Source organism: Girardinichthys multiradiatus, chromosome 2, assembly GCF_021462225.1.
Source record: "Girardinichthys multiradiatus isolate DD_20200921_A chromosome 2, DD_fGirMul_XY1, whole genome shotgun sequence".
Classification (NCBI taxonomy): Eukaryota; Metazoa; Chordata; class Actinopteri; order Cyprinodontiformes; family Goodeidae; genus Girardinichthys; species Girardinichthys multiradiatus.
In genome coordinates this window covers 7,042,398-7,065,084 of record NC_061795.1, presented here as the reverse complement: position 1 = coordinate 7,065,084, position 22,687 = coordinate 7,042,398, and the positions used below count along the sequence as shown (strand labels likewise).

At 40.2% G+C, this 22,687-nt stretch overlaps 1 protein-coding gene across 1 annotated transcript in view; it reads right to left on the bottom strand.

Annotated features, from left to right (window-relative positions):
• LOC124879108 (chemokine-like protein TAFA-5) overlaps window positions 1–22,687 on the bottom strand; it is a 120,606-nt gene that overhangs the window by 62,285 nt on the left and 35,634 nt on the right. The window contains exon 2 of the mRNA XM_047383434.1: window positions 2,871–3,023. Coding sequence (XP_047239390.1) covers window positions 2,871–3,023 — 153 coding nt within the window. The remainder of the gene's footprint in view (window positions 1–2,870; window positions 3,024–22,687) is intronic.

The window sequence follows — 22,687 nt, the reverse complement described above, 5'->3', positions numbered from 1 at the left end:
AATTCTGGGCCCTTGACACAAAATGGTACAGCTTATCATTTGCGACAAGAGCCTTTGTAATCCAGGGTCGGATCACCTATTTGCAGAACCTCACCCAAAAACTGAAAACTGTGTGGCCGTGAACCTATCAGGAACATATTATCAGCATTCATGCTCCAAATGCCAGAGGTGGAGTCACCCCAACTGTTCCACAGATTGCAGGCCAGACTAAGGCTGATAAAGCCTCCTTTCTTTTCAGCAGGCGTGGATTGTTTCAGGCCTTTCACCGTGAAGCTGTGGCATTGCCATGAAAGGCATCCTGTTTGTGCCTGACAACACTTACAGTACATTTAGATGTACGGTCTCGTGTAGACCCTGACACATTTCTGATGCCACTCTGCGTCTGTCTGACCAGAGTATCAATTTCAAACTAGGAATGTGGTCACTTCAGAAAGCTTTTAATAAATTGCCCCCCCTCAACTTAGGCAAAGTTGGCTAAACACCAAAATCAACTTACAGTTCAACCTCTTAGGTACACTACACTTTGGAGGCATTTGGGAGAAAGAATATTAGGTTAGTGAAAGCTGCATTGTATACCACTATTCAGACTCAGGTAGTTTCTGAAAAGGTTCTGAGGACAAGACATATTAATGTAAAAGAGTGTTTGCAATAGGTTACATATTGTCTGACATAGCAGATGCAGATCCAATTACTCCCAGCATGCTCCACCGTTTTCTATCACAAGTTATGTCCCAACTCTCGTTAGGAGGTAGACTCATTTCAAGGGGAGAAAGGATCCTTATCAACTGCTGCTCTGTACAATAGTCATGATAGCAGATCCTCAGCTGCCAAAAGCACGTTGGCCACTGGGTTTCGCAACTGAAGCTACAGCCTGGAGCGAATGGGAGAGTCAAGACTGCAGCAATGCGAGTTAAAACTAGAACCTACACTAGAACAGTTTATTGTCATGGTGATCTTCCAGCTTAACCAGAATCTGAAATGGTTAACCCTTCATAATATAACTAGAAGCTACACCTGGCCTGGCTCTGTGTCTACCTGTGACATCTTTCTGGAGAGGGGAATCGTCCGAGCTTCTGCTTGCAACAACTTAATGCTCACCCCCTGTCTTTTAGTGTTTAACCCTTTCTCTCTCCTAGACATGGCGATTGACTGAGCTTAACTGTAACACACTCTATGTGCTCTCTTTCAGACTCTAACCTTGAAAACTGGCTCAGAGTTTATCTGTTCTTTCTTTCTAGGTGAAACGACTAAAGGAGCTACATCCATTAACATTTACTTTTCCTTCCCATAGAAAGTACTCCTGGATCAGTGCTTCTGTGTTCTTTTTGTGTCTCTGCTCTGTTCTCTCAAACCCCCAGTCGGTCGTGGCAGATGGCTACTCACACTGAGCCTGGTTCTGCTGGAGGTTTCTTCCTGTTAAAAGAAAGTTTTTCCTCTCCGCTGTCGCTACATGCATGCTCAGTATGAGGTATTGCTGCAAAGTCAATGCCAGTGACTGTCCACTGTCTCTACATGCTCATCTAGGAGGAGTGACTGCTACAAGTCACTGACTGGATGCAATCTGCTGGGTTTCCTTAGATAGAAAAACGTTTTATCCAATTTGAATAAAAAGCTAACTCCGACTGCACTGTTCAATTGTTAGGATTAATTGGAATGTATGTACCTGACTGTTGTGAAGTGCCTTGAGACAACATGTGTTGTGAATTGGCGCTATATAAATAAACTGAATTGAATTGAATAACTAGTTTAATGACATAAATTTGGGTGCAGCTGTTTGGAAGGATGACTGAGCTCTGCACACTGAGTAAATGAGCAGTTAATTGCATGATCAGTCAGAGAAGTGCCCTCAATATTGCCAAGAAGATACAGGAAGGAGACAGAGCAGAAGAGCAGTTTGGAGGAACCTCATGAACAAAGGATGGACTTTGTGGAAATTTTAAAAAGTGCCAGCTAATGTTGAAGTCTGTTGAGGAATTGTGTCTGTGCAAGCTACCAAACTACACATGTATAAGCAGATGCAAACTCTTGTTCATGGAAACCCACCAAAAGCACAACTTAAAAAGAACTAAAGGAACTTAATTTTTAGGTTAACTAGTGAAATAAGGATTTTTACTCTGACTACACAACAGCAACTTCGAAACTAACCAATCATAGTTGCTAAAGATTCTATCCCAGCCTTTTCAGAGGGTGTTTGCTTAACGACTAATTAGCTTGGCAACTTGTCACATAATGTGCAAACTTGTTACTTTAGCTCCAAGCATTCACACAAATGCTGTGGGGGCGCAACTTTACACAGGTCTAAAACCTCCATTCATTGTCATTACTGGACTACATTGCTTTTATGGTGATAGTAAAAAGCATATTTATGTGAACAGAAATGTTATTTGCAGATGATTGAAATACAATTAAAACAAAAGGCATTCAGCAGTAAATACTAAAAGCTACACAGAACATATTTCAAATTATTCTGGCCCATCAGTGCATTCCCACAGTGATGGCATTATGAAATAAAATAGACTGAGCAGTTGAGTTCTTACACATCTCAGCTTTACCTTTGCAGTTTCTCACAATGTGTTTTAAAGTGTGTCCAGAAGAAAAAAAATCATTGAGCAAAGTTTTCCGAGAGCAATAACAGTTTTTTCCATACAACTTGACTGAGATGTACTCTGTATAATCCATGCGTGTTGAAAGACAATTCAATGATAGGACAGACTGCCTGGATTGGCTGAGCCCCCACCTCAAAACGAATTGGACAAATTTGAGGAAAAAATGTGGATCTAGATTACCGTTTTCTCAGCTGCTCCTTCTTTGAACTCACTGTTTAGAATATCTCAATCAGTGCAGCCTTTAGAGAAAAGCAAGCAACATACCATCAACGCAGGCTGGTTTGGTTCGTGTCGTTCCAGCGATCTGTCCTTTTCTGCAGGCACAACGGGCTGTCTGACGAGCGATAGTCCTCTTGGGCTGGCTACTGTCTCGGTCCAGAGTTACAATCTCACAGGTTCCTGCCACCAGCTGACCTCCTGGATGGACGCATTTAAAAAGGAGAAATGATCTAAATAGAAGACATTTCTGTGGGTGTGACTTGATTTGTTCACTAAGCAACAGACCTGACTTCAACATTGAAGCTAAATACAGGTTTATTTTACACGAGTCAATATTAATACGTGATCCTGATTTAGATGTAGATTTTTTTTGTCTAGATTTGTACTATAGGCACTACACTAAGCAGTTTCAACCCTATAAATAAAGTGAAACATCTTACCTAATCAAACAAAAATTCACGAGGAGTGTAAACAATTGTATACATCATGCAGCGATGGCAGAAAACAAATATAAACTCAACTGACTTCATTTTTGGTAATACTACAGTAATAATAGTAGTGTACATAAAAACATTTGTGCTGTACAGGCTGTGTGCTAACGCTATTACAGTTTTAAGATGTCAGAACTCAAGTTAGTTTTCACATAAGCAAAGTGTAAGTTCAGTAAAATATGTCACTGGAAAACATCTTCTACATTACCAAGAGGAGAGAAGTCCAAGGGAAGCATGACCAATTCTAATGCTAAGCTAGAGCCAAGATCACAAAGCAGCGCCAGCCTGTGATGCAAAACGCAGTCCAGGAGCCTTGCGCTGCGTTCGGCCAACAGAATACAGGCTTTAGTCAACTCAGATGTTCAAAAAATGTATGACAATACCGGCAAAATGCTGGACACCAAACTGGAAAATGTTATTAAACTTGTTATAGAGATTTCTTAGAAGTTTGACTCGATTATGGAAAGACTGGAGACTGTTGAAGTACGAGTGCCCGATTTGGTGAATATGCTGGCAGTGAGTAACTTGAGGATAATTATGATGCAGACAACAGTCAAAAAAACACTAGAAACACTGGATAACTATGAAAATCAGTTGTTGGCAAAATGTTAGAATACTTGGACTGTAAGAAGGCACAGAGAGCAGGAACCCAGTTTCCTTTATTGAGAAATAGATCCCATAGATCCTCTGAATGTGGGAGAAACAGATGAAGATAGTGTGCACACCGCATGAGTCCGCCATTCCGACCCAATGGTGGGCACAGCGCAATGGGCAGTTTTGGCAAGGCTGCATAGCTACGTAGACAGACAGAGGATTCTGGATGCGGCAAGAGACAAACCCAAAGTGAAGCTGGTGAACCATTAAGCGTCTTATTTTCAGGACTTTTACACTGAAGTTGTAAAGCAGAGGCAGACATTGGCAAGTGCGCGAAGGAGGTTGTGTAATGCGGGGATTGAATATGTTTTCCTGTATCTTAATAATAAATAAAACAAGGCTGATTTCTGTCTCTCTCTACAATGAAAAAGGTTAATGACTATATCAAGACACTCCATGCTACTTCGTGAATAGACTCAGCTCACCTTAGTATTCAGGTAAACATTGATCACAATTTAAGGGACAGCTGCTCGATCTGTCTAAAGGCTTGACAGCCAAATTCTATTATTATAACACTTTTCACGTTATACTTGAGCACAAGTGGATACATTTATCTAGTTTTATACTGTAGGTTTAAAACTTGCCTAAAAACTAGTCTTGTGATAAATATCACATCCAGACAATTGTATGGACTAACATTGTATATACAGCAAACACTAACTCCACATAATTACGTATGAGTATTAAGTTTTTTTCATGGAATATTAAGGGCTCTAATAATGCCACAAAGAGAAAGCACCAAAAGGGATAAAGTTCAGATTGCTTTTTGTCAAGAAGCACATTTAAGCGATGCGGAGCATAGAAAGTATCTTCCAGAATAGGTTGGTCAGGTTTACTTCTCATCATACTCTACAAGCAGAAGGGGGGTAATCATTTGATTATGGAAACGTTGCCATTTACTGTGAAAGATTGTTATGAAGAACCAAAAGGTAAAATTGTATTATTAAAAGGAGAATTACATGGTGAAATATTTATGCACCTAATGTTCACCATGAGAACCTTTTTGCGTCCCTTCTCGGCAAAAAGAGATTGAAAAAGGGGTTAAAAAGCTAGAAGACTTCCATAGATCAAAGTCAGATGACATTTAGAAAGAGCTGAAGGAGGCAAGAATAGGGTTAACTAACTTAAGAACAAGGACGGCGGAATCATATATATATATATATATATATATATATATATATATATATATATATATATGTATGACTATCAGCTGTGTACTGTATCCACCTCTTGCACAACACAACTGATGGTCCAAACCCCATTCATAAGGCTTGAAATCCCACCTGACAGGGCACACCTGTGAAGTGAAAACCATTTCAGGTGACTACCTCTTGAAGCTCATCAACAGAATGCCAAGAGTGTGCGTAGTAGTAATCAAAGCAAAAGGTGGCTACTTTGAAGAACCTAGAATATAAGACATATTTTCAGTTGTTTCACACTTCTTTGTTCAATATATAATTCCACATGTGTTAATTCATAGTTTTGATGCCTTCAGTGTGAAGCTACAATATTCATAGTCATGAAAATAAAGACAACTCTTTGAATGAGAAGGTGTGTCCAAACTTTTGGTCTGTACTGTATATATATATATATATATATATATATATATATATATATATTTATCTTTTATTTTTTTTGCCAGACATAGAACGTCTAAATTTGGAAATAAGCCAAAAATGCTTCTGGCTCAATTGGCTAGAAACTCTCCCAGAAAATCATTTATATCAGCGATATGAGGTGAGAATCATCTGGATCAGACAAGCAATGTTAAGAGGTTAGCGTTTCAAAACATTTTGCAAAAAGCTGTATGGGTTAGTAATGGATACTGACAAACTCACTCAAGGTCACTTCTTGAATAACTTGGAGATACCACAGTTATCAGATGCATGAGCCAAACTGCTTGAAGGCCCTAAGTCTTTACCTGAAATAAATGATGCAAGATCCTCACTGCAGTCAGAAACATTATATTGCCAAAAGTATTCCTCTACTTTTACATGTGCAAGAACTTTGGTAACCTTCTGTTCTTAATCTAAAAGGTACAGTTTGTTGATGGATCCAACATTACCAGCAATAGCAACTTTAACTATTCGGTAAACGTCTTCCACAAATTTAGGAGTGTGTTCATAGTTAGATGAGAAAACCACAATTGCAGCCTCCCCTCTAACTCATCCCAAAGGTGTTCAAGAAGGTTGAAGTCAGGACTCTGCACAGACCAGTCAAGTTTCTCCACACTTGCAACCATGGAAGTGATTGGAACACCGGAATTCATTCATTTGGTGGTGTGACACCAATACTTTTGGCAATATAGTGTATATCCCCAGGCACTGATGGATTCCGTGTAGAGTTCTATAAAACTCTAAAAGGCAAAAATGACACACTATAACTTTAGGGTATAGTTTGTAAATTCCATATTTTTCAGTAGTTGTCAATAGTTTGTTGAAATCCTTTGAAGAGGATGAACTCCCCAACTCTATGTATGTTGCACATATTATAGTAATTCGTTAAAAAGACCCTGAACAATTTAGCTTGTATAGGCCTATCAGCTTGATTGGGAGTTGATACAAAAATACTTTCCAAAAATATTTCCAGAGCGGGTAACGACTGACAATGCTAATGCTGATCAGACTGGTTTTATAAAAGGCTGTACTTCTTCTAACAACACTATATAGTATAATTCACTATCTCAAATTTTTGTAGCCATTGTGAGGATGGTGATAGGAACCACACAACATAAAATCTTATGCAGATGATATTGTCTTAACAGTAACTGTCATAATCTGCCTGTGTTAGGCTTTTGGGTTTGTGTTGTGTTTACTTTCTCTGCACAGCAAGGTTCTTCCCTTGCTTTATTTCTGTTCATTCAGGTTTGTTAGATTCTTTTTGTTTAGTTTTGTTACTTTCTGGATTCCAGTGTTAGATATGTAAGTTTATATTTTCCTTATAGATCTAGTTCCTCCCTGTTTATGTTCATTTTGCAGTCTCATTGTTTACTTATTTCAGTTCATCTAGATGTGTCCTGTTGCCTCCCTGCTAATTAGTGATAATTAGTCACTCTCCCTCGGGATTCCTCATTCTCTCTACCACCAGCTGCACCTGATTCTCTCCCTGATTATCCTCCTCAGTCCATACTCCACTTCCCTCATTATTTAAACTCTCTGTATTTCATTGTTTGCCACCAGTTCCTCCTGATATCTACATGAAAATTACTCTGCTTGCTACCCTGTTTTCTCCCTGATTCCATGCATTCTGTTCCTATGCACCTTATTGTCTTGCTCATTTCACTCACCTGCCTGTGTTCCTGTACCTGGTCAAATTGTAAGTTTGTTTATTATTAGATAATTTTCATCTACTCCACAACGGTCTGCATTTGGGTCCTACCTTAACACAACACGACAGTAACTAATCCCACAAAATCAATACCAGCGCTAATCTATTGTATTAAATAATTTGGACAGATTTCTTGATATCAGGCTAACCTTTCCTAATCTAAGATAATGCCTGTGGCAGCTTAAAGAGAATGTGAGCCAGATTTTGTGAAATTACTTCGATGGGTAGCTGGTGGGTTCACATATCTGGAGGTTAAGGTTATGCCTAAGATCAGACACTTTTACGCTGAAAATATTAACCTGTTTATGAAACATATGAAACACAAAGTGACTAGTTGGATGAAGCTCCACATATCTTTCCTAGGCAGGATTAGTCCAATAAAAATAATAATACTTCTTAAAATAACATCTTTATAATTCTACAAATACTCTGACTTTCTTTGGGCTGCTTTTTAACCTAAAATTAAATTAGACATCCTTCCTAAAAAACAACAGGGGTAGGGCCTACCTAATATAGTACATTATATAACATCAGTGCAAGCTGGAATTATTTTGGTATGGGCTGTTCGACAGCCAAAGCCATCTGTGTAAACCTTTCTCTCCTGTAAACTTATTGATTATGCCTAGACACGAATTATCTTTTATGGTAATGGACAACTTTGTAATTAAATATTTAAATAGTCTAAAGAAGTTATTTGGGACAAAGCATATATTGTGCTGTTTAAAATCACTTGTAAATAATCCAGATCTAAATGTGGGTGCACTGGAGCCAATTAAAAAAAAAGAATTTGCATAAATACTTCCCAGTTAGACAGTATGCACACTCCAAAATGAATACTGTTAGTCTTCCAGACTTCAATTTACTCAAAAAAACACTTCTGATTTAAGTCAAATCGATAGCATCTCACTGAGGACAAGCTATCTTAGGAACATCTTGGGCAACACTCTTGAAAACAACAATAGACCCCAAAGCATGGAGAATGTTTTACTATTGCCTTCTAAGATATCAATATGCAACAGATACAAGTACAGGGGTTGGACAATGAAACTGAAACACCTGTCATTTTAGTGTGGAAGGTTTCATGGCTAAATTGGACCAGCCTGGTAGCCAGTCTTCATTGATTGCACATTGCACCAGTAAGAGCAGAGTGTGAAGGTTCAATTAGCAGGGTAAGAGCACAGTTTTGCTCAAAATATTGAAATGCACACAACATTATGGGTGACATACCAGAGTTCAAAAGAGGACAAATTGTTGGTGCACGTCTTGCTGGCGCATCTGTGACCAAAACAGCAAGTCTTTGTGAAGTATCAAGAGCCATGGTATCCAGGGTAATGTCAGCATACCACCAAGAAGGACAGACCACATCCAACAGGATTAATTGTGGATGCAAGAGGAAGCTGTCTGAAAGGGATGTTCGGGTGCTAACCCGGATTGTATCCAAAAAACAAAACCACGGCTGCCCAAATCACTGCAGAATTAAATGTGCACCTCTACTCTCCTGTTTCCACCAGAACTGTCTGTTGGGAGCTCCACAGGGTCATTATACATGGCCAGGCTGCTATAGCCAAACCTTTGGTCACTCGTGCAATGCCAAACGTCGGTTTCAATGGTGCAAGGAGCGCAAATCTTGGGCTATGGACAATGTGAAACATGTACTGTTCTCTGATGAGTCCACCTTTACTGTTTTCCCCACATCCGGGAGAGTTACGGTGTGGGGAAGCCCCAAAGAAGCGTACCACCCAGACTGTTGCATGCCCTGAGTGAAGCATGGGGGTGGATCAGCGATGCTTTGGGCTGCCATATCATGGTATTCCCTTGGCCCAATACTTGTGCTAGATGGGCGCGTCACTGCCAAGGACTACCGAACCATTCTTGAGGACCATGTGCATCCAGTGGTTCAAACATTGTATCCTGAAGGCGGTGCCGTGTATCAGGATGACAATGCACCAATACACACAGCAAGACTGGTGAAAGATAGGTTTAATGGACATGAAAGTGAAGTTGAACATCTCCCATGGCCTGCACTGTCACCAGATCTAAATATTATTGAGCCACTTTGTGGTGTTTTGGAGGAGCGAGTCAGGAAACGTTTTCCTCAACCAGTATCACGTAGTGACCTGGCCACTATCCTGCAAGAAGAATGGCTTAAAATCCCTCTGACCACTGTGCAGGACTTGTGTATGTCATTCCCAAGACGAATTGACGCTGTATTGGCCGCAGAAGGAGGCCCTACACCATACTAATAAATTATTGTGGTCAAAAACCAGGTGTTTCAGTTTCATTGTCCAACCCCTGTACATTTCATATGGTCCAAGTGATCTAACAATGCAGTCAAATCCAGGTCAAATTGGTTAAAAGGCTTTCCATCCAAGGAAACGCAGCATATTACTTCAAGTCACTGACTTGCAGCATTCATACCACTTGGGAATTGCTAAAGTGTGTGGAAAAATTACCAGTGCAGCCTTAAATAAACTGACTAAATTGTACAGGGTGAGGTGATTCTTAGCTAATCATTGTCACCAGTGGCGACTGGTCATTAGAGGATGCTAGGGTGCTGCCCCACCTCACTTACTAAATTACACTGAAAGACAAAAAAAATCTTATTTTAATAAAATACTAAAATAAAAATATTTTTGAAATATTAGATATATATTTTCGATTATGAGATAGATATGTTATAGTCAAGGAGTAAACTTAAGTTGCGTTTATGGATATTGTCTTGTTGGGACCCCAGCCATGGATTTCAACATGGATGAGCATGGACTCTGAACTGTACATAATTGAAGGCTGGTATGAACATTTCTACACCTTTCAGTGTCACACTAACTTGCGCCCAACCCAGCCAAGGAAGAGGAGTCATAGCTGACTCCCCGTGACGTCACTGTTTGAACAAAAATGCCTGTTCCAACATGGCGGCCTCTTTCCACGCGGGTCTCAGACGAGAACCGGACAGGAGAGGCACAACCCGCAAATGTCACCTTGCCGGCACGCAGACATAATTCGTCAACTTGGATCCAAAAGTAACTATGATTACGCCGATTGTATGAACAAAGCTAAGTAATGATTTGCTGTTTGAGTACCTAGCCTTCATTCATAAAAAGGGTGTATTAAGACAAGCGTGGCTTCACTTTCCTTGTGAGGCTTCCAGAAGCAGCCCTAATTGAATACACACAGAAACATGCCTGCAGGTCAGATGAATGAGGTGGTTATCTTAGGAAAAAAATCCATGCTGATCTTAGACATAGGGAAGCCTCAGCTGAAGGCTTCTCAAAACAGTATGTAATGTCAATATTACAAAGGAATGCCCGCAGTCTGATAGCAAATGGTCAGGAGTTCATAGAATACATTAGCAAATTAAATACAAAACCACATATAATATGCATTCAAGAAACATGGCTCAACTATTATTGGATTTTAGCATTCATGAATATTAAATTTTACATTAATATAGGGTGAATGGGAATGGAGGAGGATGTGCAATATTCATAAAACAGAAGTTGAATTATATACAGCTCTATACAATACAGGATTTAGAAGTCATTACTCTAGAAGTATGGGCCAATGACGACAGTATTACAATAATAAATTGTTATAACCAATGTAATCAGATAGAAAAGGAAAAACTAGAATCATTCCTAGATCACTGGAGGGGAAAAAGCTTTGTGTGGGGTGTGGGGACTTTAAATCACACAACACTTTATGGGGAGACATGATGACAGCAATAGGGCATTAGTATAAGAAATAAATGAAATTAAGTTGCATTTGTAGTTTTAAATAATGGCTCAGGTACTCTGTTGGATTTTGTGAGGGATACTGAATCAACAATTGATCTTACATTAGTGTCACAAACTCTGGCTGGTATTTGCAGCTGGAGAGTTTTCAAAGATTGCACAGTAGGTATTGATCACCATCCAGTATGTGTTAGCATAGGAATAGACTCAGAGAGAACACATGTGGAAAGAGAAGGGAAGCGTAAATTTGATAAGGTAAACTGGAATACGTTTAAGTTTCTGAGTGAGGGTAATTTGAAAAATCTTAAACAAACCTATAAATGAATTAAACCCAGACAGCAGGAATAGTATAATTAATGGAGCCATGGTTTGGTGCACAATAAAATAACATCTTCTAATTCAAAAGATTATTTCCAATAATGGAAATATTATAGTAGATAATAAAAGTAAATCTGAACTATTAGCTAAAACATTTGCAAGGGTATATAGTACAGAGAACCTAATAAAGAAAAAAAGGATGGGAAACCACATTACAGAGAAATACCGAAATACTTCAGGATAAAGAAGATAATGAGGATGTTATTAATATGAAGTTTTTTTGATAGAATAAAATAGTGGCAAGGTTTAAATCAGTTTTTGAATGTTGAAAAATCTTAGTTATATAAGTAAAAAAAAGCATTGGAATTATACAGCAAGGTATGGGAAAAAAACTATAGAGCAAATGGAAAGAAGCAATTATTCTAATTTGTAAACCTGGCACAGATCCTAGTTTAGCTCTTACATCTTGCTAAGGAAAAATAATAGAAAAAAATTGTCAATGATATACTAATGTACTTCTTAGAATCTTTGGAGAGGATTACATGTTATTAGTTTAGATTTAGAAAAGGTAGAAGTACTTTAGATCCAGCTTTATGTTTAAAGCATGAAATTAGATGCGCTCATGCAACTTCATGAATAATGGAAAGAATTAATCAAGTATATAACTCTAAATTAAACTATTATTTATTAATTGAAACAAAAAAGTTGTTTATTAGCTAAGACTCTTTCAAAGAGAGTAAAGAAATAATGCCATCCACTGGACTGAAGCTGTATTGCAGTTTTCTTCACAACTTCCCCATACAACATTAGGTTGATTTATTTATTTTACTTGTTCTGTCTGGCAGAGCAGCACTCAGAATTGTTTTCTGAGTGCCAAGAAGAAGCCCAACAGATTTACGTTCACATGTGGTGCATTACAGCTAATGCTATAATGCTCTGCTTTATATATATATGTATACAGGTCCTTCTCAAAATATTAGCATATTGTGATAAAGTTCATTATTTTCCATAATGTAATGATGAAAATTTAACATTCATATATTTTAGATTCATTGCACACTAACTGAAATATTTCAGGTCTTTTATTGTCTTAATACGGATGATTTTGGCATACAGCTCATGAAAACCTAAAATTCCTATCTCACAAAATTAGCATATCTTTAATAGTGTCTCTAAACGAGCTATGAACCTAATCATCTGAATCAACGAGTTAACTCTAAACACCTGCAAAAGACTCCTGAGGCCTTTAAAACTCCCAGCCTGGTTCATCACTCAAAACCCCAATCATGGGTAAGACTGCCGACCTGACTGCTGTCCAGAAGGCCACTATTGACACTCTCAAGCAAGAGGGTAAGACACAGAAAGAAATTTCTGAACAAATAGGCTGTTCCCAGAGTGCTGTATCAAGGCACCTCAGTGGGAAGTCTGTGGGAAGGAAAAGGTGTGGCAGAAAACGCTGCACAACGAGAAGAGGTGACCGGACCCTGAGGAAGATTGTGGAGAAGGGCCGATTCCAGACCTTGGGGGACCTGCAGAAGCAGTGGACTGAGTCTGGAGTAGAAACATCCAGAGCCACCATGCACAGGCGTGTGCAGGAAATGGGCTACAGGTGCCGCATTCCCCAGACCTGGGCTACAGAGAAGCAGCACTGGACTGTTGCTCAGTGGTCCAAAGTACTTTTTTCGGATGAAAGCAAATTCTGCATGTCATTCGGAAATCAAGGTGCCAGAGTCTGGAGGAAGACTGGGGAGAAGGAAATGCCAAAATGCCAGAAGTCCAGTGTCAAGTACCCACAGTCAGTGATGGTCTGGGGTGCTGTGTCAGCTGCTGGTGTTGGTCCACTGTGTTTTATCAAGGGCAGGGTCAATGCAGCTAGCTATCAGGAGATTTTGGAGCACTTCATGCTTCCATCTGCTGAAAAGCTTTATGGAGATGAAGATTTCATTTTTCAGCACGACCTGGCACCTGCTCACAGTGCCAAAACCACTGGTAAATGGTTTACTGACCATGGTATCACTGTTCTCAATTGGCCTGCCAACTCTCCTGACCTGAACCCCATAGAGAATCTGTGGGATATTGTGAAGAGAACGTTGAGAGACTCAAGACCCAACACTCTGGATGAGCTAAAGGCCGCTATCGAAGCATCCTGGGCCTCCATAAGACCTCAGCAGTGCCACAGGCTGATTGCCTCCATGCCACGCCGCATTGAAGCAGTCATTTCTGCAAAAGGATTCCCGACCAAGTATTGAGTGCATAACTGTACATGATTATTTGAAGGTTAATGTTTTTTGTATTAAAAACACTTTTCTTTTATTGGTCGGATGAAATATGCTAATTTTGTGAGATAGGAATTTTGGGTTTTCATGAGCTGTATGCCAAAATCATCTATATTAAGACAATAAAAGACCTGAAATATTTCAGTTAGTGTGCAATGAATCTAAAATATATAAATGTTAAATTTTCATCATGACATTATGGAAAATAATTAACTTTATCACAATATGCTAATATTTTGAGAAGGACCTGTATATATATATAAAAACTTTATCAGAAACTGCTTTGGCATTATTCCAATTGCAATGGACCCAAAGACAGAAGTGAAATGAAAAGAAGCAAGAAAGAGAGAGAAGTGGGGCAAAAAGGAGTGAGAGAAGGAGAAAAGAATAGAAGAGAGAAAAAAGGATGAGATTACAAGATACTAGAAGATTGCTTCTACACCTGTCGAAACATATATAACAATAGCAGTTACCGAAAAGTGCACAGCCTAATGAATGCAAGATGTATTTAGTGACAACTGTAGCTCAGTATAGAACATCTGCGTACCTGAATCCAAACACATGTGTGTGTGTGTGAGCGCACTTGTGTGTATAAGGCTTCACCATAAAAATATGCAATATGCTGTGAGGAGCCACAGACCTCCCCCCAAGAAGCCGAGACAGGAACAGAGGAGATCTAAGCCACAGACATCCAAAGGCCCCCCAGAGCATGGGAACCCCGAGAACGGGGCCCCACCATGGCCCAGAGACCCGGGGCCCCAGGGCACATTAACCCTCAGCAGACGCCCTGAAGAGCCAGGGGGTCGAGGCCCCGCCAAGCAGCCACCGGGACACAATAACATTAGGGTGATTTAAATAAATGGTCGTTGGCCTTTTTGAGCTCTGGAAACAGAAGACACCCATATCCCCAAGATTCCATTTACCCGGGTAAAACAAATCATTGGCCTTTCATTGGAAAAGAGGCTTGTATCTAGAAAAACAAAAGAAGCAGCTCAGTTGGTTTGATTGGATAATTCAGGATGAGGTCTCAATAGTGATTGGCTATATTTTTCCTAATAATGTTTACAGATCCTAAATTTAAAGGGTGAAAACATTCAATAAAATGTTCCCAAGAAACATCAAAGGCTTAAATTGATTGAGTAAAAGCTGCCAAAAAGGACCACAGCAAACAGATTTAGCCTCAGGAAATAGTAGCTGTTTTTAGTTGTCGTGGTGATGAGTGACACCCCCCCTGCATGCTGATGAACAGCTATCAATAGGGCCATGGATAGTACATAATTGTGTGAAAGCTGAATTCTATTTAAAATATTCAGCTTTTTATGGTTTTTTTGCTCCCATTGAAATGAATGGAAAATGCCAGAAATTCCACTAAAACTTCACTGTTGTTGCCATGTAACTACTTACGCATATATTCAGCTAGTAACACCATTCAACTTTTAAAATACTTCCACAACCTTCTGCTATTTTTGTATTATTTAACTTTTTGATATCTTTTACAGTTTTTCTACAATTTTGGTCTAAACTTTATTACAGTTTTTTCAGATTTTCAGTTTTATAATGTAATCCAATGACGGAATTCGTCAGTTGGTAGAGTGTACACTAAGTTTTTGAATAACCTGAGAAAGAACAAACAAACTCTCCTCAATCGCTCAATTTTTACTCTACCAATACAAATTATACATCAAAACGTAGGATGCTCTTTTGCGATTAAGAAAATGTCAACCTCATTGACGTGGGACAAACAGTTTTCTGGAAACAAGCCCAAAGCAGTGCGAAGTCAACACACCCTGAATGGGAAACCTATAGGAATTTCAGAAAAAATCAGAGTAAAAAATTAGTTTTCGAATGACTGCCTCTCGTAAATCGTTCGAGGTAGAGACATGAGCCTTGCTGGCGCTCATAGTGAAGGAATTATTTTGATACCTTTTATCGTTTTGTCATAAAAAAGGGTTTGTTTATGAGTACCAAATCTGTCCTTACCAAAATCGCTTGAAATTGAAAAATTTCAACATTATCCACTTTTCTACACTGTCATATCTCCTACACAGATTTATGTAGACACACGGAAATCTCCAGAATTGTTTACTGTTCCCTGCTGATACCTATGGTCCAAACATTCTCTGGATACCTTTAATTTTTTTCTTGTGAAGTAGGTTTGTTTGAGAGTGAAAAATGTGCCTTCACTCAGGTTAAAAATGGTAAAAATGGTCCACTTTTTCACAGGGTCACACCTCCCAGAGAGATTTTTGTAGAAACTTGAAATGCTCCATGATTTTTCAGCAAGGCCTGTTGATTAATATGGTGCATGAATCAAATCGATAGAGTTATTAGACATTGTTCCAGAGCATGTTCAGGCAGTTTTGTGTTTTTCTTTTCCATTTTTCCCTTTCTTTTCACCTAGTGTTGTGCCTTTAATATTATATTTTCAACAAAAACAGATTAATATTCTCGTTCCCCTGTCCGTTCTGAGAAAAACGGTCCAAGAATGACATCGATAGCCCTTACGGCTTGCGAGTTATGGGCGGTAGTTCGGGAGCATGCGCCTCCATGTTAAAAGCCTAGGCAAGGTGGAGACAATAGTGAGGTGCTGCGTTATGGTGCGTTCACACCAAACGCGATTTCTGTGAATTTTTCGCCTCATTTGTGTGCTTTTGCCCGCTTCACATTCCGCGTAAACTCCGCGATGGTATTCGGCAACAAGCCGCAACGCTTCGCCGCGTCATCAAATAGGAGGAGCTTCCATCAACCTAATGTTGTCATCTCCATCAGAACAGGTTAGGGACCCTCCACCAGAACGAGGTCCAAATCGCCTTCAGAACCCGGAGGAACCTTCTATAAGAACCAGGTCCAAACTCGATCAGAACCTGGCAAAAAGCTCCATCAGTACCAGAAAAAAACTTCCATCAGAACCAGTTATGAACATGTATCAGAACCAGGTACAAACCTGGATCAGAACCAGGTCCAAATTCTATCAGAGCCAAGGAGAAACATCCATCAGAATCAGGTACAGACGTCCACCAGAACCAGATACAGATCTCCATCAGAACCAGATCCAAACTCCATCAGAACCAGTTCATACTTTTTCAGAATTTTCTGCCATTTTTTATATATTCTAGCACTGAATTCAACTTCTTAAGCTATATTTTTGCTTCAGTCGATGCTTTTTCAGCTCATCTATGGGCAGCTCTTTCCTGCTTTTTTAATGTTTTTGTCAGTTCTTACATTTCAACAACTATTTCAAGTAGTTTTGAGATAGCTTCACCTTGTTACATTGTTTTACAGCTAATAGTCGTCTTGCTTAAACAGATCAGATGACAGTTTTTCTTTGCTGTTTCTGCTATTTCTACTAATTTCACATTTCAGCTGATATTCTGCTGTCCTTAGCCACTTTCTGCCAGCTTTCAACAAGAGTTTAGCATTTCTGTTATCTTCTAATTTATTACATTTCATCAGATTATCTGCAGTCTATTTCAGCTTGTTTCTGCCAGCTAAAAAAAAAATCAGTTTACCGCATTCACACTGCATTTTCGCAGGAAATGCAAATTTGTCTAGTTACATAATGTCTCCTCAAACAAAACATGAAACTGGCCCTTCATGCACCCACTATTTGCTGATTATCAGAATCTGATTTATAAAGTAGTTGGCAATGACTGAATGCAAGAAAGGTGATCAATTATAGCAGTCTCAGTTTTGAGCAGTTTGCACTCTCTTTGTATCATGTCTCAAATATCATTGCTTTGACAGTCTAATTACAAACAACATGCACAAAGGTGACAGAGAGAAAGAAAAACAAATTTCTAATAAATTAAGTATAATTGTACTCAAACTGCAGGCATAGCCAAAAGCAGTGAAATGAAAAGAAGAGTTTTAATGAGGAGACTTACAAAACAGGTGCCAGGACGGCTGGACTTTTAATTGAAAATAACGGAAAAATCCAGCACGAAACAATAAAATCCAGAAGCTTAAATAATGAGACAGAAATAAAAAATGACAAATGAATCCGGGGAGCTAATCAGGGAATGTAGAACAGCTGTGGCATAAAGAGAGCAGGAAAATTGAGACAGGAAGATTAATTAACACAAAGGGAGTTGAAGTAAGACTCGAAAGAATGTACTAACCAAAAGGGAAAAAACAGTCTCACCTTGCAGTCTCACCATCGGTCACGGGAGGAGCCAGTTCTGCATCACCGCTGCCAATAATATCCCTCATAAAGAGACTATAGTGTTTGTGATACTGTTTGTCAGCTTTTAGCCTTTTCTTTAGGTGTTGAAGTCTAACTGTGGCTAGCCTCTGATTGTTGGGTAGAGCTGGTGGGTTTTTGTCTTTGAAGGGAAGAGGCATTTCAAAGTGCCCATCCACTCTTTGCTTTATTGTGTCACTGAGGAGGGGTAGGAAACGAACACCATCCTGGGACACATACTTATCCTCATAGTCTCTTTCATTAAAGTCCGACTTGAGGACTTTGAGCACATCGGTTGCTGATGGAGTGTGCACTTCCTTGACTGTGATTCGGTGCACAAAACTCTGATTTCCCTGTCTAAGTGGGGATTACCAGACCCAATGATACTCCAACCTAACATTGATTTTTGTGCAAAAGGTTTGTTTACTTTACCTGTAACAATTTCTAGGAGAGCTAGTGGCTGATGGACAGTCGTAGCCGATTAACAGACCCACTTAACAGTCCTGTAGTGGCTTTAACTTGTTGGCTATGCCTTTAAGGTGTGGCCACTGAAGCGCAGTTTCTCTGGTGGGGATACGTCTGACGTCACAGGAGGTAATATAGGAAGGCGAACGTTTGAAAGAAGCGCTTTCACGTTGGATACCGGACCAACATCTGAAGCATCTATCTCTGGAGAAGAAGAGATGCCACGTGGATTCTTCATTTATTCTCCTTCGTTGGCCAACGAACCAACATCAATGGCTCACATCTTGCTGCTTTAGGTTGTTGTCTTCTTCAGCAGGGTACAACATTGTGTTGGTTTAATGTGTGTGTTTGCTCTTTATAGTTAAGTCTGAACTTAGATTTGTGAGTGTTGATTTAACTTTAAGACAATTTGGGAAACAAGGTTTGTATCAGACATTTAAACCATATAGCTGTACAAGTTAGCGACCACACATAACAAAATTATTTTGAATGTAAATATTGCTGACATACCACAATGTTACCTTGGAGGAGCACCAACCCATACAATTTAAGAGACAGCAATTACCTAGGGTTGTCATAATTTGAGGGTGTTTGGGTCTTTGCTTGGGTTAAAGATATTCTTATTTCCAGTTTACGTTTTGGATCTTGTTTCTGTTTATTATTTTCCATGCTGTGCTTTAGTTTCTTATTGTGTTCCAGTTCATGTTCTGTATGTTTATGTTTAACCGATTAGTTAGTATCCTTGAATTTCTGTTTTGCTCCAGCCACATTTTGTTCTCTCCTGTCTGTTAAGTAATCAGCTTCATTTGGCCCACCTGCCCTATGTTAATCAGTTTTGTTTTTCATCTGTGTCTTGCCATTCATATACAACCTCATCCTGTTCATTTTTCATGGAAACATTCTGGATCACGTCATCTCTTTTCATGTCATGTCCTTTGCTCATGTCCTTTGCTCATATAGAAACATTTACACTGAGCGACCGTGCTCCTAATATTTTTCACTTGGACTTATATAAGGAATCTTTTAGTAAATACTCATCGTGTTCCGCTTTATTCGGAACCGGGTCACAGGGGCAGCAGACACTGTAGAGACACCCAGACTTCCCTCTCCCCAGACACCTCCTCCAGCTCCTCCAGGCCAGCTGAGAGACATAGTCCCTCCAGCATGACCTGAGCCATCCCCTGGACCTCCTCCCATGGGGACGTGGCTAGAACACTTCCCGAGGGCGTTGTCCAGGAGGCATCTGACCGAAAGGTTCATGGCCATTGGTGAGGATAGGAACGTAGACCGACTTGTAAATCAAGAGCTTCGCTTTTCGGCTCAGCTCTCTCTTCACCACAGCGGACCGGCACAGTGTCCCCATTACTGCGGCAGCCGCAGCGATCCGGCTGTCGATCTCCCGTTACATTCTCCCCTTGTGAACAAGACCCCAAGATACTCCTAACCCCTGAGGCCCTGACCCTCCAACCTGAAGAGGACAAGCCACTTTTCCTCTCAAGAACAATGGCCTCGGACTTGGAGAGGCTGATCCTCATCCCAGCCGCTTAACACTCGGCTGCAAACCGCCCCAGCACATGCTCTAGGTCTTGGCTAGAGGGGGCCAGCAGGACCACGTCATCTGCAAAAAGAAGAGACAAAATCCTCTGGTCCCCAAACCAGACCCCCTCTGGCCCTTGGCTGCGCCTAGAAATCCTGTCCATAAAAGTCATGAACAGGACCGGTGACAAAGGGCAGCCCTGCCGGAGTCCAACATGCACCGGGAACAGGTCCAACTTAGTGCCGGCAATGCGGATCAAACTCCTGCTCCGCTTGTAGAGACTGGATGGACCCCCACTGGGCACCACGAGGACACAGACAAATGCCTTCTCCAGGTCCACGAAACACATGTGGACTGGTTGGGCAAACTTCCATTAACCCTCCGTTGAAGTCTCCCAACGGAATAACAGAGTCCGCGAGGGGGGTACTATGCAGCACCCCCGACAGGGACGCCAAAAAAGCCGGTTACTCCGCACTACCGCTTGGCCCTTAGACTGAAACGTCAGTCGGCAACCGGCACTCGACCCGAAGGCGCAGGGATGCGACCCTCTCATCCATCGGGGTAAACCCCAACACGAGACGGCTGAGCTGGGGTGAAACAAGCAAACCCACCCCAGCCCACCGCCTCTTCTTGCGGGCCACTCCAGACTAGAAGAGAGTCCAACCTCTCTAGAGGAGGTGGGTTCCAGAGCCCATGCTGTGCGTGGAGGCAAGCCCGACTATTTCTAGTCGTTATATCTCGACCTCCCGCACAAGCTCAGGCTCCTTTCCCCCCAGCGATGTGTTGTGACTATGAATCTGAATACATTATTTAACATTTAATAATAATACTTTTATATTTTATCAAATAATGTTTTGGTCTGTTAAAGGTTGTCCTGTGAATACCAACCCAGTAAGGCGGTGGTATTAAGACAAAATCGAAAAGGGTGAGCCAAGCTCTGACATTATTGAACAGCAAAACTCTGCACACAAATGGAATGAATTCACACAATTTCTTAAAATACAAGAATTTATTAACAAAAATAAGTCAACTCAAAGTCAAACATATTTCAATCAACAACTCTTTACTATGCTAAAACAATCCAACTAAACTACCAAGCAAAATTAAAGAATAGGGAAGACTAATGGGCTATGTACAAAATAAACAACTGAATTAAAGATGGTTGAAACTGTTGGAAAAATTTATATAAGTTATCATTGCTTAGTTTAAATCATGTTTATGTTTGAAGTTCTACTATAGTTAAGATTATTCCTGTGATTGTTTTTAGTGTGGAAAAAGGGTTTGTGGAAGGTTAAGGAATGTGGTCTGGAGTGGATCAATCCTTGGACATGACATGCTTATACCATATATGGGAATGACCACTCTTCTAAGTTGAAATCTCTGTAAGAATTGGCTGAACCAATTCCTGCTTTTTGCTTGTTGGAATGTGAGTTGTAAATAAAAGGCTGGCGCAAGGATTTTTCACTTTGTGAGAAGGAAGTCACTGTTCCGGCAGAGGACTGTCTCACCCTTGCAAGTCAAACTTACTTGGTTCACTTGTATCTTATTTTACACTTGTCTGTATTTATCAGCTTTCTAACTGTAACATTTCTTGGTCCTTCGAGCCGGATCGCTAGAAATCTACCGCCCGGGGCCCAGCGGTGCATATGGGGTTTCAGTCTGCGCAGTCTCCAGAACGTCTGGAGAACGAACATCCTGCACAGTAAATTCTGTGTTGGTAACCACCAAATCGACCGAGGGGCACCAGGAGAGGGTGGATCAACGTGTTCCGACAGACAGTGCGAACGAACACACAGGTAAGACAGAACCAACTAAGTATATAAAAAGAAATACGCGAGCTGGTATTTAACATAACTGCAGTTTTAAACAAATAAAAAAATAAATAGGAGTTATGAGTTTAGAGGTACTCGCAATTTCCCCTAAGGAGATTCAAAAGCAACCAACTCTATGGAAAAATAAAAATAAATAGGAGTCTTGAGTTTAGAGGTACTCGTAATTTCCCCTAAGGAGAGTCAAAAGCAATCGACTCCATGGAAAAATCCTGAGTTTAAAAAGAAATAGTGCATAAAATATGGAAAACCTAGTCTAGGTGATTTAGGCCTTTAAGTGATTGTGTGTTGCATGTGTGTGTGTGTGTCTGCAGAATCATATGGCACTATCAGTGAGACAACCTGAAACCTTGCTGGTGTTAACATAAAGTTGTTGACAGCTGAGAGGTGTCGTAAGGTATTCTGATTTGGATATTAGGTGCCATCAAATCTCAGTCTAAAACCCCTGCATTCTCCGAGAGTAGAACTCAATGCAGAAAACCGGATCAAATCTAGGTGTTTGATCTAGAAGCCTGTTTTACGGGAGCTGTTGGGGGCCCGTTTGAGGAATTCTGTTTTGATTTGATGGTACAAGATATGTATAATAAATACACCTCTGTTATATATACAGTACAGACAAAAAGTTTGGACACACCTTCTCATTCAAAGAGTTTTCTTTATTTTCATGACTATGAATATTGTAGCTTCACACTGAAGGCATCAAAACTATGAATTAACACATGTGGAATTATATACTGAACAAAAAAGTGTGAAACAACTGAAAATATGTCTTATATTCTAGGTTCTCCAAAGTAGCCACCTTTTGCTTTGATTACTGCTCCGCACACCCTTGGCATTCTGTTGATGAGCTTCAAGAGGTAGTCACCTGAAATGGTTTTCCAACAGTCTTGAAGGAGTTCCCAGAGATGCTTAGCACTTGTTGGCCCTTTTGCCTACACTCTGCGGTCCATCTCACCCCAAACCATCTCGATTGGGTTTAGGTCCGGTGACTGTGGAGGCCAGGTCATCTGGCGCAGCACCCCATAACTCTCCTTCTTGGTTAAATAGCCCTTAC